At 47.4% G+C, this 22,063-nt stretch overlaps 1 protein-coding gene and 1 long non-coding RNA gene across 2 annotated transcripts in view; one reads left to right on the forward strand and one right to left on the reverse strand.

Annotated features, from left to right (window-relative positions):
- Nucleotides 1-743: 743 nt before the first annotated feature.
- LOC142930554 (uncharacterized) lies at nt 744-4,654 on the forward strand. The gene is made up of 4 exons (XR_012946510.1): nt 744-933; nt 1,089-1,189; nt 4,201-4,258; nt 4,429-4,654. It is a non-coding gene; the product is annotated as an uncharacterized LOC142930554 (long non-coding RNA).
- A 536-nt stretch (nt 4,655-5,190) lies between these two features.
- Nucleotides 5,191-22,063, reverse strand: part of TNIP1 (TNFAIP3 interacting protein 1) — a 55,273-nt gene continuing 38,400 nt past the window's right edge. The window contains exons 11-18 of the mRNA XM_032969442.2: nt 20,826-20,957; nt 20,158-20,286; nt 19,287-19,424; nt 16,973-17,098; nt 15,202-15,282; nt 14,705-14,863; nt 13,736-13,844; nt 5,191-12,104 (exon numbers count right to left, since the gene is read on the reverse strand). Coding sequence (XP_032825333.2) covers nt 12,082-12,104; nt 13,736-13,844; nt 14,705-14,863; nt 15,202-15,282; nt 16,973-17,098; nt 19,287-19,424; nt 20,158-20,286; nt 20,826-20,957 — 897 coding nt within the window. The 3' untranslated portion in view covers nt 5,191-12,081. The remainder of the gene's footprint in view (nt 12,105-13,735; nt 13,845-14,704; nt 14,864-15,201; nt 15,283-16,972; nt 17,099-19,286; nt 19,425-20,157; nt 20,287-20,825; nt 20,958-22,063) is intronic.

The following is a 22,063-nucleotide window of genomic DNA, read 5'->3' on the forward strand; positions in this document are numbered from 1 at the left end:
TCTATATTTATTTAAAGTTGCGCATTTTGATGTGACGTCACATTCCTCACCCCTCCCCCAGGTGCGTGACGTCATTTATGGACGGCCCCTTACCCCCGTGTCGGCCTTCGTAGGTGCTCCTCGCGAACAAAGCGTTCTTCAGTTTAACGCGTAGCCTTTCGCGACCAATATCATCCATAACGCAGGGTTGCCTGACGATGCTAGTTGTGATTACTGGCGAAACGTCGTACTCAAGATTGTAAATGTCGTGGCTTTGCTATCCAACACACCGGTGTGCTGTACTAGTAAAGAATCGGCACGTTTCTGTTCACGTGACAACCCTTACGAGTTGGCTGCGTCGGGTGGTGGCGGGTTTAACGACACATTCATATATTTACGCGATCTAACCCAAAACACCTGTATTACAGCGTTTGTCACTAATTTCAGAGGGGGGGGGGAGGGGGCGTGAACTTTGGCCGATAAGACATCATCAGTGCGTGAGAGCCGCCACGCATTTGAAACCATTGCTGGGGGTTGATAACAGCACGATGATGATGATGATAATAATGGGGTTCTTCTCACCATGTGTATTGTGGGGAGCCGCACTAAAGGCCACCAGGGGCCCCGTGGGCCTTGCGATGATGATCACTGCGCTACCCGGGGCATTTGCTGCAAGAGTCTGTTAAGACCGCACGGGAAACCTTCGATTCACTCTGTAAACGCCTGCCTCGCTGTGTAAAGGTTGCACACGTTAACGGCAGAAGAAGCGGTCACGTGCACACCACTCACATCTCACATCCAACGCGTCCGTCTTCAGCTCCTGGTCAGCTGTGATTAAATATAATAATTGAATATCCACCCACTTCGCTGGCGGGTCAGTGCGGGGTAGTGATGATGATGTCCGCCCCACGACCGCTTCGGATATCACTCGCCAATAATGTCAGCCGTGGCTGGGTAGGACAGCTGCGTTAATCACTGCGCAATCGCTACCCCAACCCCACCACCACCACCACAATTTAACTGTGCCATCGTTATGCTGCATCTGTGCTCAAACGCTGTGCTGTGTGCTTCTGTGTGTGTGCCCTGCCGCTGTTGTTTCCCGCTGATAGGGGGTAATTAATGGGACATTACGTGCGACTTAATAGGGGATCAGAAGCTCCCTTGGCCCCGTCTCTTGGCGACAAGCTTATATATCGGGTCCACAGATAAGGTAATGCCTCTCTCTCAAAGCCATCGCACCGGTTACCCAAATGAAAATACAGTAGAACCTCTATTAACGAAGCGAATTGGTTTCACAAAACCGTTCGTTTAGTGATTTTGGTCGTTAAGCGAGTATCGGAAATTCACGTTAAAGGCTTAATTCGTTCTGACAGCATCGAAAGTTACCCTTTTTCACCTAAAAAACGGTACTTTATAATATTTAAACAATGGATATGAATACATAAAGATAGTAACAGAAACACATAACAAAATAATTGAAACCTGGATAATCAATGCATTAATATTTACTATACTTACAATAGCCCGTCGTTAACAGGGGAATGGTCGGTAAGCGAACACATTGGGCTCTATGGAGGTACTACACTGCTATACACTACACTATACTACTATACACTACACTATACACTACACTACTATACACTACACTATACACTACACTACTATACACTGCACTACTATACACTACACTATACACTGCACTACTATACACTATACTATACACTACACGCCTATACACTACACGCCTATACACTGCACTATACACTACCCACTGGGCTCTGTGGAGGGCCGTAGGTAAGCGATTAGTTGTTCACAGGGGTAGTCGTTAAGAGGGGTTCAACTGTAAATGTAGCCGCCTGTGTAGTGATATTTAATTATACATAATAAAGGTTTTTAGGTTATATCGCGTTATTTATAAATGTGTCGTAACCCTCCACCACCCGACACGGCCAATCAGCAAAAAAGTGTCACGTTGACAAAAGACAAATAATTCACTACTTTAGCCCACCGGTGTGTTGAAGAGTGAATCCACAACATTTACAGTTTGAATACGACGTTTCGCTGGTAAATACATCCAGCATCATCGGGCAATTCGCCAGAATGGTAAAGCCCTCGCTTGCTCCCGGTCTTAAATAGAGCAGCAGGGTGACGTCATCATTTAACTCATTCAGGTGCAGTGATTTGAGGCGGAGGGGGGGGTATTGTAATTATATAATCGATTAGTAATCAGTCAATGGTTATGATTAGTAATGAGTTGTAGATTAGGAATTAGTTGTAATGTGTGTTAGTGATTACATGCTATGTTAGTAATCCGTTAATTAGTATGTGTTTCCCCTATAAGGAATTGTAATGTGTATTATTTAATAATACGCTTCCAGGCCGCACTAAGCCTGTAGCTGTCAGAGCGATTAAAGTTATTTTTATTCCTCTCAATTTCAATGGATTCTCTAATTAGTCTTTGCCAGTAATAATTAGTTTTACACAACACTGCAACATTATCAAAATCAATTGAGTGTCCTTGTTGACAAGCATCTTGCCGACAGTTGTGTTTGAGATAATTTCATATTTCTCTGATGTTCTTTTAGTCTTATGCTGATGTTACGTCCCGTCTGTCCAATGTAGCAGCTGCCACATAAACAATTAATCCGATATACACCTTCTGTTGATAATTTAGGTAATGCGTCTTAAGTGCAAGATCCTAGTTTTTGAATTTTGTGTACTGTACCAAATCTTACTGTAATGTTTTGCTTTTGCAAAACACGGGCTAATTTGTCAGTTACTCCTGAGATATATGGAATTGTTATTGTTTTAACAATCTGATCGCTTTCAGCAGTATTGCTTTGCGATCGTGATTTGGCATTCAGTGCTCTGTTAATTTGAGCATTATTGTAGCCATTCTGTCGTAGTGCGTCTTTAACGTGTTTGATCTCTCTCACTAGACTCTCACCAGGATCTTGTGTTTGTTTAGAATTTTGGAGATCTTTTTAGTAACGCCTGCTATATATGGTAGTGTGATGGTTTTGATCGGAGTATCAAGTGGTTGTTTCTGTATGGAGGGAGAAACAGCTTGGCAGATGGTACGGTCAGAGTATCCATTCCTTTTGAGGGTCAGATGTACATGTTTGAATTCACTGGTCAAGTGGTGTTGGTCCAAAATGCAATGAGCCCTGTGGTATAACGTTTTGATGAGAGAATTATTTTGCGTCGGGTGGTGGTGGGAATCAGGTTTCAAGTAGTTTCAAGTAATTCCAGACACCCCGCCATCAAATTCACCATGGAAGTGGAGAAAGATGGCAAGCTGCCATTCTAGGATGTTCTGTTTGAGGAGACCTGATGGTTCATTGGGACATTCTGTCTACAGGAAACCCACCCACACAGATTCCTACTTGAAACCTGATTCCCACCACCACCCGACGCAAAATAATTCTCTCATCAAAACGTTATACCACAGGGCTCATTGCATTTCGGACCAACACCACCTGACCAATGAATTAAAACATGTACATCTGACCCTCAAAAGGAATGGATACTCTGACCGTACCATCCGCCAAGCTGTTTCTCCCTCCATACAGAAACAACCACTTGATACTTTGATCAAAACCATCACACTACCATATAGCAGGCGTTACTAAAAAGATCTCCAATATTCTAAACAAACACAAGATCCTGGTCCGGTGCAATACAGTACACAAAATCCGTGACCTGATCCCTTCCGTGAAGGATGTCATTCCTGACTTACAGTACCCCGGAGTTTACAAATTGATCTGCACCTGTGGTGACTGCTATATCGAGGAGACGAAACGACATGTCTCTGACCGAATTCGCGAGCACAAATCAGATTTGAAACACGGCAGAACGAATTCTTCTGACCACTGTTACAACGCTGTGGGTGATCACGATATAGTCTTCTCCGATACCAAGGTTCTATGTAAACCCACGGGTTTCTATCAGATTTGTTCACGAGGCAATTCAGATTTACAAACACAGACACAATTTCAACCGAGAAGATGGCTTTAAATTAAGCAACCATTGGAAAGATGTTCTAAATCGAACCAAACGTTAAGGAATTTTTAATGGTATAGTATGTTCATTCAATTAGTGGCATCCCAAACTCTCACTGTAGTGCTAATGTATTTTTGATGCTATTTGCGAGCTTGCACAGCTTTACATTTTTATGCTAATTCCTTTGTCAAGGCGTTTTTTCTGTTTACCCACTCACAGCTTAAAGGAGGCGACCTGCGCTTGACTTTTCTTCACTCCAACGCTGCCCTCTGGACAGGTTGGTCCCTTCACCTGATGAAGGCCACTTGTGTTGTGGCCGAAACGTCGTGATTTTTGTTTATTTTTTACCTACGTGACTTTACCGAATAGAACCAAAGAGTAAGGATCCTTGCAGTCACGAAAGCTTCAAATCTAGAAATAATCCGACATGGTCTGGTGTCGTCACAGGTCTGTGGAAATGAGTAGATGAAGACGGTCGATGTTAATGGCTCGCAATCCATACACCCGCTCTTCAGATTGGGTTTTCCTCCAGCACGCACTCAACTCTCGCGCACTTCGCGGTATTTGCTCAAAATCTTTTTGCTTTGCCACTCGCAGATGGCAATGAGGCGGTGGCTGTTGCCAAGCTGTTCTGTCAATTGAATGTTTTTGAACGCTCTCAGGTCAGCTTGTGCCCTCTCAGAAAATAAACCACCCATCGCAGTTTGGAAAGGGCACTTTTTGTTTTTTCAATCCTCAAATGTATGGTGTGTTGCTCTTCCGTTTTGTTGAGGTTTAAAACTGAATGATTGACGAACCTTCCAAGTCATACAATTATTTGGTGATGCTGTTGGCAGTTGTTGCACAAACACAATACATTTTAATAAAAACTCAACAGATTTAATAACAAATAATTTATATACTTATTTTGTGCTATGAAAAAGGGGCGATTGCCAGAAACGTCGCCTACTGTATTTTTTAGGGCAAGGCAATTAGCGTATCAGAATCTATTATGGTTTCATGGAACCGATCGGCTGTTAAGCGACCAAACTTGATTTCCTGTACCCAACTTATTTACGTGATTTTTTTTGCTCAGTGCAAAAAAACTGCCGAAATAGATTCACATTCAATACACGTTGAGAACAAAGTTTTGCAATTTCCCCGATTCTTCTGATACTTTGGACACAAAAAACCCACTACGGTGTAGTATTAAACAGTGCGCTGCAGAAATTAGATTACAACCTTTATTGAATTTCGTTTGCGTTACATAGTTCTGCGACAGCATAATCACAACTAGGATTAGTAAAGGCTACTCGTAGCGTCTGGAACACTCAAGTTAAACTTTAATGCGAATAGCAAATCGTTGCACTCGTAAATACATTAATACAGATATATATTTTTTAAACCTACCCAAGGCCAACCAGACCTTTCTCACAAAACACACGTGACAAGACCTGCTATACCACGTGTCCTCAACTAGGTTTCACCCCAACACATCCGAGTGGATCTAGGGGTCCACGTAAGGGCCATGGGGCCGTTCGTGGGGTCACCAAGGTTTCCAACTCAAATCTCAACTGTCCGGCTGGCTGACATTACCGCCCAGAGTATTGTTATTTTTTTTACCAGGTAAGGCCCACTGAGCTGCTCGCTTCTCTTTCAGAAGCGTCCAGGCCACGAATGAAAGCTGAACGAAGCGGCCCATCACGCGTAAATGTACAGTAGCCAAAATAATTCCTCCGGAAAACCCGGAGGACCCGGAAATATATCCACGCGCCCACCGAGAGAACACGCAAACTCCAAATATACAGCATGCGTCAGGGTTGGGATCGAACCCACTACCTCCTGACATGCCAGGCGAGGGAGGTTACTTCTCACTACCGCAGTGCAAATGCGGTCCAATATTTAACCCTTGTTAATGAGAAGTCCTGGGAAACAAAAATTGACAATCCCATTTCTCGACACTGAAACGCGTGAGAATCTACCTTTGAGCCCACTGGGTAGGGTTTTTCGCGGTTGTTCCGTACGGCTCTCCGATGTTTTTCGTGGGTCGTACCGCGTGCTGAAGGCACAATGTCCGACGTTTTGCTCCAAGTGCTGAGATCATGCCGAACAGCACGCGGTCCAACCCAAGAATACAACGGACAGTTAATCTACTTTGATGTCGCCATCTTCCCACGCGGGCTCGCTAATTGAACACAAGTATTAAAAAAACATTAGCCACTTTATTCACATGCTCTCATCACAACCCGACTTTCTGAACGATGAGCTTGTGGCGAGATGTTAACTACCTCGTGGGTTCAATCCCGACCCTGACACCTCTATATTTGGAGTTTGCATATTCTCCCCGTGGTCGCGTAGATTTTTCTTCGGGTCCTCCGGTTTTCCCCTCCACATTTAGAAACATCCCTTTTAGAGTATTTGGCTGCTACACATTTCTACACACTTGATTTCGTTGAGCTATCATTTGTGAGAGCCAGGTCGCTTCTGAAAAATAGCTACTGTATATCGCTCAGTTGGGGCTTATCTGGCAAAAGAACAAGTTAAGTTTTATTTTTTGCCCCAGAACACACCACCGTACGAGCCACGTGAAGAAATCTCAGCAAAATATTCCTTTTTTTTTTACCCCCGTCTTATTATCATCGCGTACATAACGAACTTCCTTTTACGGGACATTTCGTGCTGGTTGTGTTAAAACTCCCAGGGTACGGCAACGCCGCTGGCGGAAGGCTCACGGCGGCGACCTTTGGCACGCGCGTGGTAGAACAGCCTCCCGCACGTCGTTAATAACGAGCTGCTCGCGCGTGTTAGAACGCACATCTCTTCACAGAGGGGCACCCGATGCAGATGCTCGAAGCAACAAAACACCACCACTGGACGTGATGAATGAGGCTCGGTGCACACCGCAGTGGTTGGCTTGGGTCGAGTTTTAGACGAAGTTATAAAGTGATGTATTCACAGAGCTGTCCGGGGTTGGCCTCTGGAAAATAATGACTCTCACCCACAGACCCTCCTGGCCCCCCCCCCCTCCACTGTTATCCAGCCAGGAGGGTGGGCGGAATGGGGGGGGTCGGTCGCCAAAAATAATCATAATCAAAATGGTATTTCCCGAGTGAAACTCAGAGCTAAGAAGCTCTTTTTTTGGAAGAGCGACTCAGCCGGCAGACACCAAAGCATTCCACAATGATACATTTGAAAAAAATAATCAAATGAAGCCCTGTATATAGGTGAAAACATGAACAGGTATACAGGTACGTTAATTTTATTGCGGAAATGAAAGAGGTTTTTTTTCCTGGTTGTCGATGACAATAAGCGTTTAAGGAATTAGACAACTTTGCAAACCATACGCATTGGAATTAAGAACACGGCATTTTGCCTTTATTTGCGTCTCACGTGTCTGTGCGCCTCACGGGTGCCCTCCTTAACTGCCACCCTCGAAAGCATATCGATATAACCAAATGTCACCGCAAAGAACCAACGTGGATAATAATGGCTGCAGGAATGTCTGGAGATGAGCCCAAGATCAGATTCAGTGGTTGTCAGGGTCGTGGTAGAGGGAGGGGGGGGCGGTGACCTTGTACCGGTCGGCACGCAAACAGGGCAACAAAACCTTGCGCAACGTGGAACTTTCCCACATGCAAAACATCCTCCTCTGCACCTTCAGCCACACAAAGACGCAAATACACAGACGGGCCCATCGTGCCACGTGGTTGAAATGTATCTAAATTGGCTTTTAACTCTGTGGGGCAGTTCGTTTTGGTTTTGTTAAACCCGCACCCACATTCAACCTGGGACGCGGCACGCATGGGTCCGCGGTAGAAACGCGGGGATTTCGCCACACACGGCCGGCAGGAAACTCAAGCCAAAGAAGGTCCCTCTCGGCTGGTGGTCGAGTTCATCTGCTCCACGTCCTGCCCCGGCTCGACCCTGCAAAACTGTCCCTCCACATCCACCTCCCCCGCCCCTTCAGGCTCACCCGGGCTGTCACTGGATTAAGCCGTCAACGGATTTAAGCGCATTAGCTTCTGAGTAATAAAATACGCAGACCAGAGGTGAATTTCCAAGACAGTGACACGTGCTATTACGCCCAATGAGCTTGGGTCTACCCCAGCATGCTTTGCATGTGTCATGACATCACTACCTGGGTGCATAACGCGCCCAGCCGTGTTAAGACCATTTGAGATTAAACAAATTGTGGCCGTATGATGTCAGGCAGCGGCAACACTATGTGGAAACTGCATATACGGGTTGAAGCAAAGGATGTGATCTGCCGACGGGAATTCGTTTTTTTTCATGTAAACGATGTTTGTGTAATAAAATTGGCAAATAACGAAAGCTTAAGCAATTAAGTCATATTACTGTAATCCCACGTCCCTGTGTAATAATACAATAGTTATTGGTATCCCACTTCCTTATAAAGTTGATTTGGCTTGTATACAGTATTGAGTTAATAAATGGGCTTAATGTTCACGTGATGTTTAACATTGAGAAAAACCCAGTACATTTCCAGAGTGTGAAGGCCTTCAATTACTTAGCTGCTCAGCCATGCTTAATACGAGCCTCGATTTTACATGGACAGTTGTGCGCGCTCCCATCTAAATCCGCCCATTGCTCTTGTGCACCAAAAGCATCGCACACATCGCAGATGGCACTGAACAGGTGGGCTATGACAGTTGGGTTTAAGAAAATAAAATTACAATCACGACACTTTGCCATCATAGCCGGGTGGCATGTTGTTGGCGTGTGGCCATCAAAAATAAAGCGGCAGTTTTGATTGCGTAACAATGCCCAAATCAAATGGGTTCGGAACAACAACGTAAGTTATCGCGAGCAATGATTTTTCAACACAAAAGATTGGGCGGCCTCCCGTAATCCAAGCGCGGTTTTGCCGGGTCGGGCTGCACAATTTCCCTCTCAAGCTTTTGCCACGCTGCTGCTGCTGCCGTGGGCTTTCTGCTGCGGCGTTGAACTGAAGCCGATGCCGGATGCCCGTAGTCGTGCGTGGCGAGAGCTTGGGAGAATGACCGCTCAACACGCGGCTCAACTGGGAAAACCATTCTCGAATTAAAAAAAAAAATCCCTGAGCTTCGTTTAATTGGTTCATAATGCATAAAGAATTTAGGGATATAAGTGCTTCCTATTGATTACACTCGGGTCCTGGATCAGGTCGGTTACGCACAAAACGAGTTGGAACAAAGTCCTTTGTACAGCTTGCCGTTTGGGTACGGGTCAGGTCATGAACCGATGAACACAACCCGACACACAGCCGGAACGGTAAGCTGTACTCGCGGCTATCCAGCGGTACCCAGAGGAACCTGACTCAAGGCGAGACTATAGATTACGCCCTTTGCCCTCTGCAAAGGATCATGGGTAGCTTTGTTGACATGCACACATCGTGGTCTCAGATAAGCAAAACCTGTCGTCACAAACAGCACTCATAATTCACCTCTGCTGAACCAAAGCGTTCGTCTTAAGCAATGTCCTAACTTGTATATAGTTACGTATATGGTTACTGTGGCTGAACGGTGTTCATATGTACGGTATAGGGCAAGTGCAGGTTATGGAGATATTGCAAATGACTAAAGTAACCATCAGAATGAATGCGCTTAATGATTTATAATATATTACCCATGACACTGCATAAGTGTCTTCAGAACAATTACAGCTGTTAAGAACAAATGCATAAAAGATCACCAATGCACTGGAATGCTTAACATTTTAAAAACCAATATTTCACGCAAAATTAATGTGTATGACCACCGCTGATATCAGTGCTTTGAATAATCCGTGAGTGTGCTCTCATTTGTAAATTTGAAACTGGTATTTCCATGCAACATTTTTTTTGCCACATTCATAAGAGTCATACATTTTCAACTTGTCATAAAATACCACTTTAACAGGCATCACCATTCGTCATCAATTAAACGTCACAATCATGTCAATTGAATACACCGCACGCTCTTAGTTTCACTCTTTCGATCAGAACAGGAGCCACACAGAAACCAAAATCATCCCTCACTCATACCCTGAAATAAGCCACAGTTGACTTTTATAACACGTCACCACAATGTCCCTTTCTCGGGAAACGAAACATTCAGGATTATCACTGTGACCTTGCTGGCTTAGTTTCTATTAACAGCAGTCTCATCTTACAGAGATAGAACCCCAACATCGTCCATTAATTCAATCGAATTTATATTCATAGAATGCCTTCACTCAAGGCGCTTGACACAGTTACAAGAAGAGGGACAGAAAATAATGATTTATATGGCACGGGTCGTGCAAACCATTGAGGAATGAATGACAGCGATAGAGGGGGGATGAGGGTAGGGGAGGGACGTGAAGGAGTGGAGGGGCGAGGGGAGGGAAGAGGAAGAGAATGGAGCAATGGAGAAGAGGTGGCGAGGCTTTGAGAGAAGAACGGATGACGTTAAGGAGGGGGGATTGCTTCGTGAACAGGGGAATTTTTTTTTTTTTACAAAGGAGGGCTGCAAGGAGCGAGGGCCAAAAACGGGATTGGGCACAGAGAGAGACAGAGAAGGCTGGGAACGAAGCGAGCACGAGAGGGGACGTGGAATGCGGTGGACCAACAAGGCAACCACAATTGAAAAAAAATACATTCATACGTTGTCTTTGACATCACATCAACACTACACAGCACCAAAATCCCAACTCACTCACATGGGGAGCCCAACACAGTCCATGAGCCCGAACCAAATACGTTACTCGTTGGTACCACCCGAGATGGCAACACTTTTAGTCATTCCAAGATCTTGAAAGCGCCTATTGAAGTGAATTATGCAAGACTTATTCAACAAGTTACGCTATCGCGATCAACCCAGGTCGCCCTTCCATGCATTCTCAGCATGTTTATTTCATCTCCTGTTCAAAAACGGATACAGCAACAACAACAACACGATCCACCTCGACTTGCTGTATGCAGACACTGCTGCTGGTAGGCGTTTGCCACCCCCCAACGGTACCGAAGAATTAACCTCCGGCCCCATGGACAAAACAATACACCGACATCATTCACTGTAAATACAATGTATCAGAAATTCAAAATTTTCTTAGAATTAAAGCAGCAACTGGGTTTGAAACATGACTAGTTTATTAAGTTAAAAGGTAACACGATCAAACAATTACCTTCCCAAACCACAAACTGCAACTCCACCAGCCCACCCACACAGCAAAACTCACACTCGCGGCTTTCCTGACCAACATTCACCCTCGCATTCAAACACGGAATAGCACACCCCACATAATCATACAAGCTTGACTATACAAAGCCAGCGGGAAGCTACAACACGTAGCTTTCCTGTTGCAATTCCAGTCGTATAAATGTATCGTTGCTTTAGTTTTACTTCTAGGAATTATATTTTGGGGCACCTGGTGACAACAAACCATTTAATAAAACGGCATCCTTTTGCCTCTAGTGGAATCAAGATATATACAGGGTGATCCATTTATAGATATCCCAATTGCACCACCTTACTTTATTCTCAACAGCTGATTAAATATGGTGAGAGCAATGGCTTCCCAATCTTACAGGAGACTGGGGGAAGAAGCAAGTTGGTAAGGGTATGGATAGAGATTCGTGGCTATGCGGTGTGTACAGGATGCCATGAGTTAAAGCCTCTCAAAAGTGTTTTATTTTAGTGGGTATCTATAAATGGATCACCTTGAATTTCCCCCCCCCCCCCCATAATTTTTGGGGGGCGAGAGGGGTAAAAAGAGGTGCGGTTCCTGATCAATTCATGCCGTGACGTGAACCATCCCTTCCCATTCCTGGCGAGGGATTTTTTTTTTTTTTGCCGGGGCCCAGTGACGCGGTACATTTCTCCGTGCGCCCCCAACGCTTCCTGCTCACCCACGGCATCATCACCCTCTCACGCCCCTTCCTCGACTTCCAAGTACAGCCGCCTCCCCCCGCCCCTCCTCCTCCGCCGCCACCATTGAACGCTCTAGGCCTCTCTCCATCTGCTCCAACGCATATGTGGACCCCTGTGTTGCACAGGAACGGAGTGGTACAGGCGAACACACTTGCAGGGAAAAACTCCCCCCCACCCTCCCCACCGCCTCTCGGGAACACAAATCCCCCAATGCCCAGTCGCTGCTTACGCTTTACCGCTGGTTTTCTGGGGATCCTGTCAGATAAGGGAGAAGGAAAGGGGAAGTCAAGGTGAACAAATAACGGCAGAGCGTGCCCGCACAATTTATCGAGAACCGTAGACCAGAGGGGGTTAAACGAACTGTTTTGGTTGGGATTTTTGTTGTTGATTTTGCGAAGTCTTCGCAGTTTCCGAGTCGTCCAACCGTGGTGAATCCAACCCCGTGTGTTAGAAAAAAAAGTCCGCCAGAAGGCGATATCACAGAACTTATTCCGAGATCCCCTTCAAGTGACATTTTTTTTTCCCTTCATCCACGCAACAGGCAAAAGCGCTTGTCACGTGACATTCAAACCAACCCTTACGGCTGGAGTTTAGCCGAATTAATAATAAAAAAACTCAAACTTTTTTAGGATGAGGACTTTTTGATCCGGTTATTGGCGACGGGGTCGAGACCATTAACTCACCGCACTTAAAACACCGATTTAACATAATGGGTTGTTTGAAACTCAAGATTTGAATCCTGAATCTGAACAGTACCAGCTCAAACAGTCTAAACGCTTGAGCCACCCCCGACTGGACATCTCTCAAAAAAAGAGCTTTATAGCTCATTGGATTCCTCCAGTACAAATATTCTGATTAACAACGGCATCCTTATACAAGATTCCAGGTGACAGCCCCATCAGTGGGTGAAATGTTACAGCGGTGGAGGTGAATTGCAAATAAAATCCAAAACATTTATTTCCAGCCGACAATAAAATAAACATTGACGCACGCAGAAACTAGAACCATGAGCCACCTTTGGAAGTTTTGACGGTGCGTGGCTCTGCGTTAAGATCGAGTAGCATGATTCATCCGTCGCCGATGACGCAAGCGCACGTGAATCAACAATGCGTGTCACAAATCACACCACCTGTTTGATGGTGTCCCCAGAGACATTCTCTCTGCTCATATCTGTGGCCAAATCTCGAAACACGTCACCGCGTGGTTGTATGTCAAACCGCACTTTCTCTTTGCCAGATAGCCAGCTTGTTCTTTAACTCACCTCCGTGGAATTTAAGTCTGCGGTGGATCATGCTCTCGGCTAAACAAACGGTCGATTCCACAGCGATGGTATTACAGCGCGGGACATAACTGCAACGTTTCACCGAGGCTTCGTTGAGGCTTTTCTAGATTGTAAATCTGCTCATGCAAGCCTGTGGAACGTTCTGTTAAGGCTTTACATTTGTTGAGGATTTTATCGAGTTTGTTATTGTTAAGGGTTGGGTTATTTAATGTAAAGTGCTGTGAGGGCTCGCGTGAATGGCGCTGTATGAAACCAACTCTTAGTTCGATAGTTTGTCAGAAGTCAGGATGGCACGATTACATGTGCCATCCTTTTAATCCCATTAAGGCGGAGTCACGCGCGCGTTTGCCCTTTGATCCAAGTACGACAACACCGAGAGTCGAGTTATCATGTCGTACAGCAATAATAAGCTCGTGTCTTTCCAACAGGGCACCTCGAATGCATGTGCATGCTGGAGGCCGGCCCTTTTCCTAGGTGTTCGTAAAAACTCGAATTAAATAGCAAAACACAACAACAACAACATACGGGTAGAAAAGAAAGTGGAAGATGTACATCCAGGAGATGGGAGGCCACGGAATGACAGGCATCCCGGCGAACATCTCACCCGCAGCGGTGCCGTCCACCTCCATGTCCGCAGGCATCACGGGGTTTACCGCCGGTCGTGGCCCAGCTCTTTGGTCTCTTGGCCAACGCTGAAACTTGACATGAGCAGGCTGAAGAGAGAGGCGGTGGGGGAAGGAAAGGGTACCACATACACACAAATATTAACACTGGGTTCCATAAAGGAATAATGCCACTTGCACACGAGTGTGAGCGTGCGTGTGGGTCAGTGTGAGAGTGTGTGAGTGAGTGAGCGTGCGAGTGTGTGGGTCAGTGTGAGCGTGCGAGTGTGTGAGCAAGTGTGAGCGTGCGAGTGCGTGGGTGAGTCTGAGCGCGCGAGTATGTGGTTGTCCGAGTGTGAGCGTGTGAGTGTGAGCGTGCGAGTGTGAGCGGGCGAGTGTGAGCGTGCGAGTGTGTGGGCGAGTGTGAGCGTGCGAGTGTGTGGGAATGCGAGTATGTGGGTGCGCGAGTGGGGAGTGGTAGTGTAGCGGTTAGCGAGCTGCACAACGAACCTGGCTACCCGAGTTCGATTCCCGCTCAGGGCCAACATCGGTGACAATTATCTGAACCGGTCCTGGGCCTCCTCTAGGTCGACTCAGCCTCAAATGAGTACCTGGTGAGGTGCGTAAACATCGCCACTAGGGAGACAAAGGCGGCCGGGCGTGGTGCTGGCCACCCATGCCCTCGTGTGCTGTGCCGGCCTTCATAGGTGCTCGCTAACAGCACTTGCCGCTACAGTCTGTTCAGGCTATACGGGGAATCTTTGCCTTTGTGTGGGCGAGTGTGAGCATGCGAGCGTGTGGGTCAGTGTGAGCGAGTGTGTTGGCGAGGGTGAGCATGCGAGCGAGTGTGTGGGCGAATGTGAGCGTGCGAGTGTGTGTGGGGGGGGTGGGGGGGGAGCGTGTGCGGGGAGCGTGTGCGGGCGAGTGTTGAGCGTGTGAGCGTGAGTGCACGCGTGTGCCGAGCCGCTCACGGAGCGTGGCGACGCAGGGCTTGCTGGCGGGTGTGCGGTAGCGACGGCAGCGACGGCGCGCGGGTCTCCCGGCGGGTAGCGCACCACGTAGTGGTACTCGCCGTACGGCTCGGTCCAAGTCGCCTCCATGGGCGCCAGCGGGTGGTCGACGTCCAGCACCTGCGCGCGGGAACCACGGTTAAGTTTATTGACTCGTTGCGCAGATGACGACGGGTCTCCCGTTTAGCCAGCCGTGGCGGCTATTTTACACGGGAGATCCGTGGTGCTGGGCAAGCCACAGTAGTAGCGGCAGCAGCAGCAGCAGCAAAAAAACGTCAAAATTTTGAGGTCCTTAAGGAATATTGCGCAACTAACACACGAGGTTGCACGTTGTTGAAGATTGTGTCCGCTAACCAAGCTTTAGCAGCGTCTGAGGCCGTGGCTGCATTCTGGAAATGATGAAGCTGCTGCAAGGTTTGGCGCAAACGCTAAATTAATACACAAGTGGGGTGCCTTACCTGTCGCTGTCCCCTTAGTTGTTTCTGTAGCCTCTCTTTCTCCTCCCGCTCCTTCTTGTAGTCTTCTTCATAGGTGGTCAACTGCAGAGACATGAACATTTCAAAACTTATCCCGCCTACCCACCCCCTCCCCTGCCCACCCACCACACCAATGACAGAGATGCCCAGCACCGGTAGCGGGGAGTTAGTTAGCAAGTCAACACGTATTGTCTCACGTCGCCACCCTTTGCGATTCGTGGGATTGTCACGATTCAGGGTCGTGATTCTATTCGAGGATTGTTTTTTTTATTTTTCTCATCCCATTTGTTTATCGTCTGGATCGTAGAGGTTTTTGCCATTTCTGTTTCGTTTCTACAGTTTTTTGTTTTGTTTTAATGCTTAAAGCCTCAATGTCAAACTGACATCATTTGAATATTATTTGCATACACGAGTAACGACCAAATCACCCAGAGGTCGGAAAGCTAAGCGGAGATATTCCGGTTTTTCCCTCCACGTTTAGAAACCTGTGTTTAGAGTATTTAGCTGCTATAACTTTCCACATGATGATAAGCAACTTTCTTGAACTATCATTCGTGGCCAGGTCACTTCTCAAAAAGAGCTATATAGCTCAGTAGGTCTTACCAGGTAAAAAAATATATTTAGTTTATGTATTTTGAATTTCACCGTACTTAGCTAACCGCGGTAATCAGAGGTGCCGGAGTCTGGTTAAGCACTTTCAGATAAGTCTCCATGATCCGCGTGAGGTGGGGGAGACCATCATCCAGCAGTGGATTGACACATACATCGCAAATGAGCGATTCTCACACGCGCACAATTAGTTACGAGCTTAATTATGTCGAGCGGGCATTTCATGTTTATTGGGATTATCCAGTCCGCGGGGGAGGTGGAGGTTTTCTTTCAAAATGAATCATGACAAGTGTTATTTAACAATTATAATCAGGGTGAATTACAACTCATTGCTCACTTTTTCGTTTGAAGTCCGCTCTGAGTCATTTCGCAACGGCCGTTCGCCGCGCACGCGAATCGGTACTGCACGGTTGGCTAAGTACTGTGCGAAAGAAGTTCAACGTACATACGTACACGCCGCTTGGGGATTTAACCGTTCCCACCCCCTTCGCAAAAACTGCCTCTGTTAGTCCCTGCACCACGGTTCCCGGTATCACGGTGGAGGAATATCGAGCCCGTTGTTTAACCGTCATTAAATTTGAGCCCGTAACATCGAAGCTCGATGGGGCGATGACGGACTAATTGATTCTTACGCTTGTGATGCATTCAATGTCAACTGCTAAGAGGCAATGGTTGATGGCGCAGCCCTGCAATCGGATCTGGAGAGAAACTCCTCCAGGGCTTACTGGGCCCTAATTTTCCACGGAATGGCACGGGAGTACCCACACTCCACCCTACCACATGCGACCTACCCCCATCTACTGTGGTGTACCCATTTATACTAAAACTGAACTTTAACAAACATATTTTACCAGGTAAGGCCCACTGAGCTGTATAGCTCTTTTTCAGAAGCGACCTGGCTATCACAAATGATAGCCCAGCACAATGTGGGGTGGGGGGTTGCGGGGCGATTCAAGTAATTTTTGTTTTTAACTGCCGAGCCAAGTTGGGTAGAACCGGCAAAACCTTTGGATTGCAAGTCCAGTGTGCCAATCCATTACACCGCGGCAGCGTAACTTGCCAACCGCCAAACGACTTTTCTCGTCTGTACGATGAGCGCCGGGAAGAGCTGAGTTTCTGACGTCGCCTCTCCGTGCGTTGTCACCTGTGCGCGAAGAAGCCCGGTCTCTGTGACCTTCTGCTCCATCTGCAGCCGCAGCTCCTCCTTCTCGGCGTTCATCCGCTCGCGGTCGCATCGCTCCTTCTGGAAGTCTTCCTCGTAGATCTTAAGCTGACGGGATGAGACACAACCGGCATGACGTGTGAAAGATGGTAACACCAAATATAAAACTATGAAAAAATAATTTATTTGACCAGGTAAGGCCCACTGAGCGCTATACAGTTATTTTTTTAGAAGCGACCTGCCCAGAAACGCTGGGTCAACGAAGTGGCTTATCATCATGTGGACATTTATAACAGCCAAATACTCTCAACGCATGTTTCTAAATGTGGATGGAAAAACCGGAGGTCCCGGAGAAAAATCAACACGACCACAGGTAGAACATGCAAACTCCAAATATACAGCAGGCGTCAGGGTGGGGATCGAACCCACGACCTCCTGTATACCAGGTGAGGGAGATAACATCTCGCCACCGGGAAAGACCCTGCAAATGCATTCTCAAGCCACCGCTGGTGGATGGCCGCACACTAGAGGGAGCTCTAGCTCACCCCTTTTAGCATGTTGGCCTCCTCTTCCATGCTGGCCAGACGAATTGGAAGAGGTGGGAGTACCCACACTTTACCCCACAACGCGTGACCTGCCAATCGGCTAACTGTGGACAGAGGTGGTGGCGGGGGTATTGAAGAAACTAACCCCATTGTTTCAACCGCGACCTCTGGATTGCAAGTCAAGTGCGCTAATCCATGACCCCACCGTAGCTATAAAAATTAAAAAGTGTTTCCAGATCAGCCCTCAACGAGTCCTAAGAACCTTTGTCAGGAGGGCACGTTTGGCCAATTCCCTTAAAAGAGTGTCCGGAGAAAACCCACATGCGGATAGATTGGCAAACCTACAGATGGGTCAGCCACCTACTTGCTGTACTGCCTCCATCAGGTGTCATGCTGCTCACATTTAATTATGTTTATCGTGCAACTACACAAACAAGTTAGGGAAAATCACGTGTGTGTATGTAGATTATGCAATGCTTTCCACCTTTAGTTTTGTCTTCAGAGGTATATAATTAAGCAGATGGGTTAGGGTCAAATAATCCTCTATGCCCTGATTTGTGTCTCCAATTTTATGGCAACCCTTTGATTAATTGCCCCATCTCTGTCCCAATACAGATGGATGGAGAGAGCATATGCATTATGGCTCTCAACCGTACAACTGAAAAGTATTCAAAACAATCGACTCTGGAATCTAAGTGCCACCACCGAGTCACCCCACGCTCAGTACTTCACGCAGAAAGTAACGATCGCGTCCACCATTTACAAGCAGCGTTTGCGGTTTGTGACGGGAGAGCGCTCGTTTGCACTCCAGGCAGGAATTAGTGGCGGGGTTCGTGGGGCGGGTGGGATCAACCGCGGTTGGGATTGATGCGGTTTATGGGGCGGTTTGGGGATGCGGTTCACGGGGCAGTTGGGATGGACGCGGTTTACAAAGCGGTTGGGATCGACGCGGTTTACAAAGCGGTTGGGATGGACGCGGTTCACGGGGCAGTTGGGATGGACGCGGTTTACAAAGCGGTTGGGATCGACGCGGTTCACGGGGCAGTTTGGATCAACCGCGGTCTACGGGGTGGTTGGGATCAATCAACTAATCAAGCCTTTATTTCTACAGCACTATTTCGTGCAAAAGATGCAATTCAAAGTGCTGTACAGATAAAAGAAAACATTCATAATAAAGGTTTTTGGGTTAGATCGCGTTTATTTATAAATGTGTCGTAACCCTCCACCACCCGACACGGCCAATCAGCAAAAAAAGTGTCACGTTGACAAAAGACAAATAGTTCACTACTTTAGCCCACCGGTGTGTTGAAGAGTGAATCCACATTTACAGTTTGAGTACGACGTTTCGCTGGTAAATACATCCAGCATCATCGGGCAATTCGCCAGAATGGTAAAGCCCTCGCTTGCTCCCGGTTTTATATAGAGCAGCAGGGTGGCGAATTGCCCGATGATGCTGGATGTATTTACCAGTGAAACGTCGTACTCAAACTGTAAATGTTGTGGATTCACTCTTCAACACACCGGTGGGCTAAAGTAGTGAATCATTTGTCTTTTGTCAACGTGACACTTTTTTTGCCGATTGGCCGTGTCGGGTGGTGGGGGGTTACGACACATTTATAAATAAACGCGATCTAACCCAAAAACCTTTATTATGAATAATATTGGTCGCGAAAGCCTACGTGTTAAACCAAAAGAAAACATTGTTCACGGGGATGGTTGGTACCGACGCGGTTCACGGGGTGGTCGCTCACCTGCTGCCTCATGACGGCGATCTGCGTCCGCAGGTCCTCCTGGCGGCACGGGGGCTCGCAGGCCTGGGCTTGGTGCCAGGCTGCCGACTCCTGCACCATGGCGCAGCCGGGAGACACCGCCAGTAACTCAGCCAGGCTCTACACACCAGCACGCACGCGTAACGACACACCTACGTCTGTATACGCACCCACGCATTCACACGCGCGCACGCAGTACAAGATTACGATGAAGATTTAGGATGTTATTCGTTTCAAATTCTGGCTGGGGCAGTTCGCAGAGGTCAGAGCGCACTGCAAAATGAACCGGGCAATTCGAGCGGCCCGAGTTTTGATTCGCAGCCTTGACCGACATCGGTGGTGAGAGTGATATCCGAAACGGGCCTTCACCAACCCGCACTGACCATGATTGACACGAGCACGGAGAGAGACCTTCATCCAGCAGTGGACTGGCAAAAGAGCCGTACATATACATCACAAACGAGCAATTCTCACACGCACGATTTTATGCGCGTTATCACGACCGCAAGCACCGATTTTCATCGACGAAGCAGTACACGCCGAATATAAATCCTATTACTGCCGCGCAGGTGTCAAATATTGTCATAGGAATTATCCAGTCCGTAGCCGGGGGAATGTTTGTGTTTATTAAAAGTGAATCATTGCAGGTGATATTATCCAACGATAACAATAATCTTTTGATGAAAAGCCACCGTGATGAGTCAGTTTTGGCGGTGGGTGGCCGTGACAGCCAGACGTGTGGGCGCTGCCTGCTGTTTGCGTTTAGTTTGCCGTCCCTTCCCCCGCTCCTCCGATGAGCACGGTTGGCTACGTACGGTGCGATAGAAATTCAACATACATACAACATACATACCTGGTTGAGACGCCACACCTCCCGCTCCAACAGATCCTTGTGCCGTGTGGTCGCCTCGTGCTGCTCCTGCGCCGTCTTGGTTTTCTTCTTCTCCTCCGCCAGCTCCTTGCGCAGCCGCTCCCGCTCTTGCTGGACATGCGCAAAGGGTGCATGGGTGCACAGTCACACGGTTAGTCTGCGCAAAGTCTCTGCAGATGTACAAGCTGCACTGCAATACGACTTGGATTTGAAACACACATGCCGAGGCGAGCATCTGTGGTTTTTCTTTTAGAAAACTACATTCTTATTTGATTTACCAGGTGAAGCCCACTTGAGAAGCTCTTCATCAGGAGGTGACCTGGCTCATGCAAGTGGCTTTATCATGGTCATCACATGTGGGGATTTAAAAGGGCACACAAATGCTCCAAAACGTATGTTTTCTAAACGTGGAGGGTAAAACCGGAGGAACCGGAGAAAAATCCACACGACCACCACACAACTGGCATCGCCAGGGTCTAGAATCAATACGACGACCTCCTGCGAACCAGGCGACGGAGACATCATCTCCTTGCCATTCCGTTCCCTCGTAGTAATCACCGACCGTGATAAAACACACACAAACATCGCCGACGGATATTTTTGTCGCCAAATTTTTCGTGAATATGAAGCAAACCAGCACGGCCGGGCACCTCTTCACGATCCAGACGGTTCTTGGCGACGACGAGCGTGCGGTCGTACTCGCGCTGGCGCCGTTCCTGCCCCTCGCCCGCCGTGGCCATCTGCTTCTGCGCCGCCGACAGCCGACCCCGCAGCTCCACGACCTGGCGCCAGCAGAGTAATGCGCGCCGCCCGTTAGCCGGAGGCGCCAGCAACGCCGCTCTCTCGCAAGACCCCCGCTCGACGATCGCCTAAGGCCTTGTCGATGAGACCGGCCAGGCGCCAACTTGTATGTAACATCTATGGGACCTTTTTTTTGCTGGTACCAAAATGCCATAAAGAAGGCCTTATTCTCTGGTATCGGCCAATCAAGGTCCAAATACTAATGCATATATATTATCAGAGCATGTTTGTTTGCATGTTTTGCCACAAGTACGTGTCGTTGATGCAGACTTGATGCCTTGCAAAAGGTATCCATTTGGTGTTTGAACATCTTAACACCTCCTGTTTTATTGCCAGAAAGGGTTAAGCATATTCTTATATTTTTCATCATTGTATGTGTGTACGTTGAACTTCTTTGGCACCGTACGTAGCCAACCACACTAATCGGACGTTCGGGGAGGAAAAACAACAAACTAAACACAAAAGGCAGTTCTAAAGAAAAGAGTTTTCAATCTAGATTTAAAAGTGCATGAGGAATGGGTAACTACTACTATAGAAGGTGAGCAGAGGCTAGGGAAGGTTAGGGAAGGAAAGAAATGGAAGGGTGGGGAGAAGGAAGAGAATGGGCAGTGGAGAAGAGGTGAGCACTAAAAGAGGAATGGAAAGTTAAGAAGGGAGACTGCCTCTACAACACTATCCTGCAGGAGATAACACTTCATGCATGCATACATTCTTCCACATGTTTGGGACTGTATCTACCAGACCTGATCGACTGGTCTCATCCATAGCTCCAATGGGCTTGCTATTATCGGAAGAGCGTTCCAGAGGGCCACAGTGGCGCATCTGAAAGCGCGCGATGCAGTGACCGTCTTTGTTAACGCGGCACCAATTAATCTATTGCAGCAGCGACACGCGCACACTCAGAACCCTCACGCCGTACTCGCAAACAGACGCGAAGATTTGTGGGGTAAGGGTCCCCCCCCTCACCCAACGTGTTAATTAATTTTTTTAAAAATAAAACTGTTCCCATCTCTTAAAACAAATTAGAGCAAAAGAGTGCAGAAGTTTAGACATGTCCTAAAATCCAAACAGGATTATCAATACCACA

This window comes from Petromyzon marinus, chromosome 41, assembly GCF_048934315.1.
Source record: "Petromyzon marinus isolate PM22_M1 ecotype Great Lakes invasive population chromosome 41, UKy_Petmar_22M1.pri1.0, whole genome shotgun sequence".
NCBI classification, from domain to species: domain Eukaryota; kingdom Metazoa; phylum Chordata; class Hyperoartia; order Petromyzontiformes; family Petromyzontidae; genus Petromyzon; species Petromyzon marinus.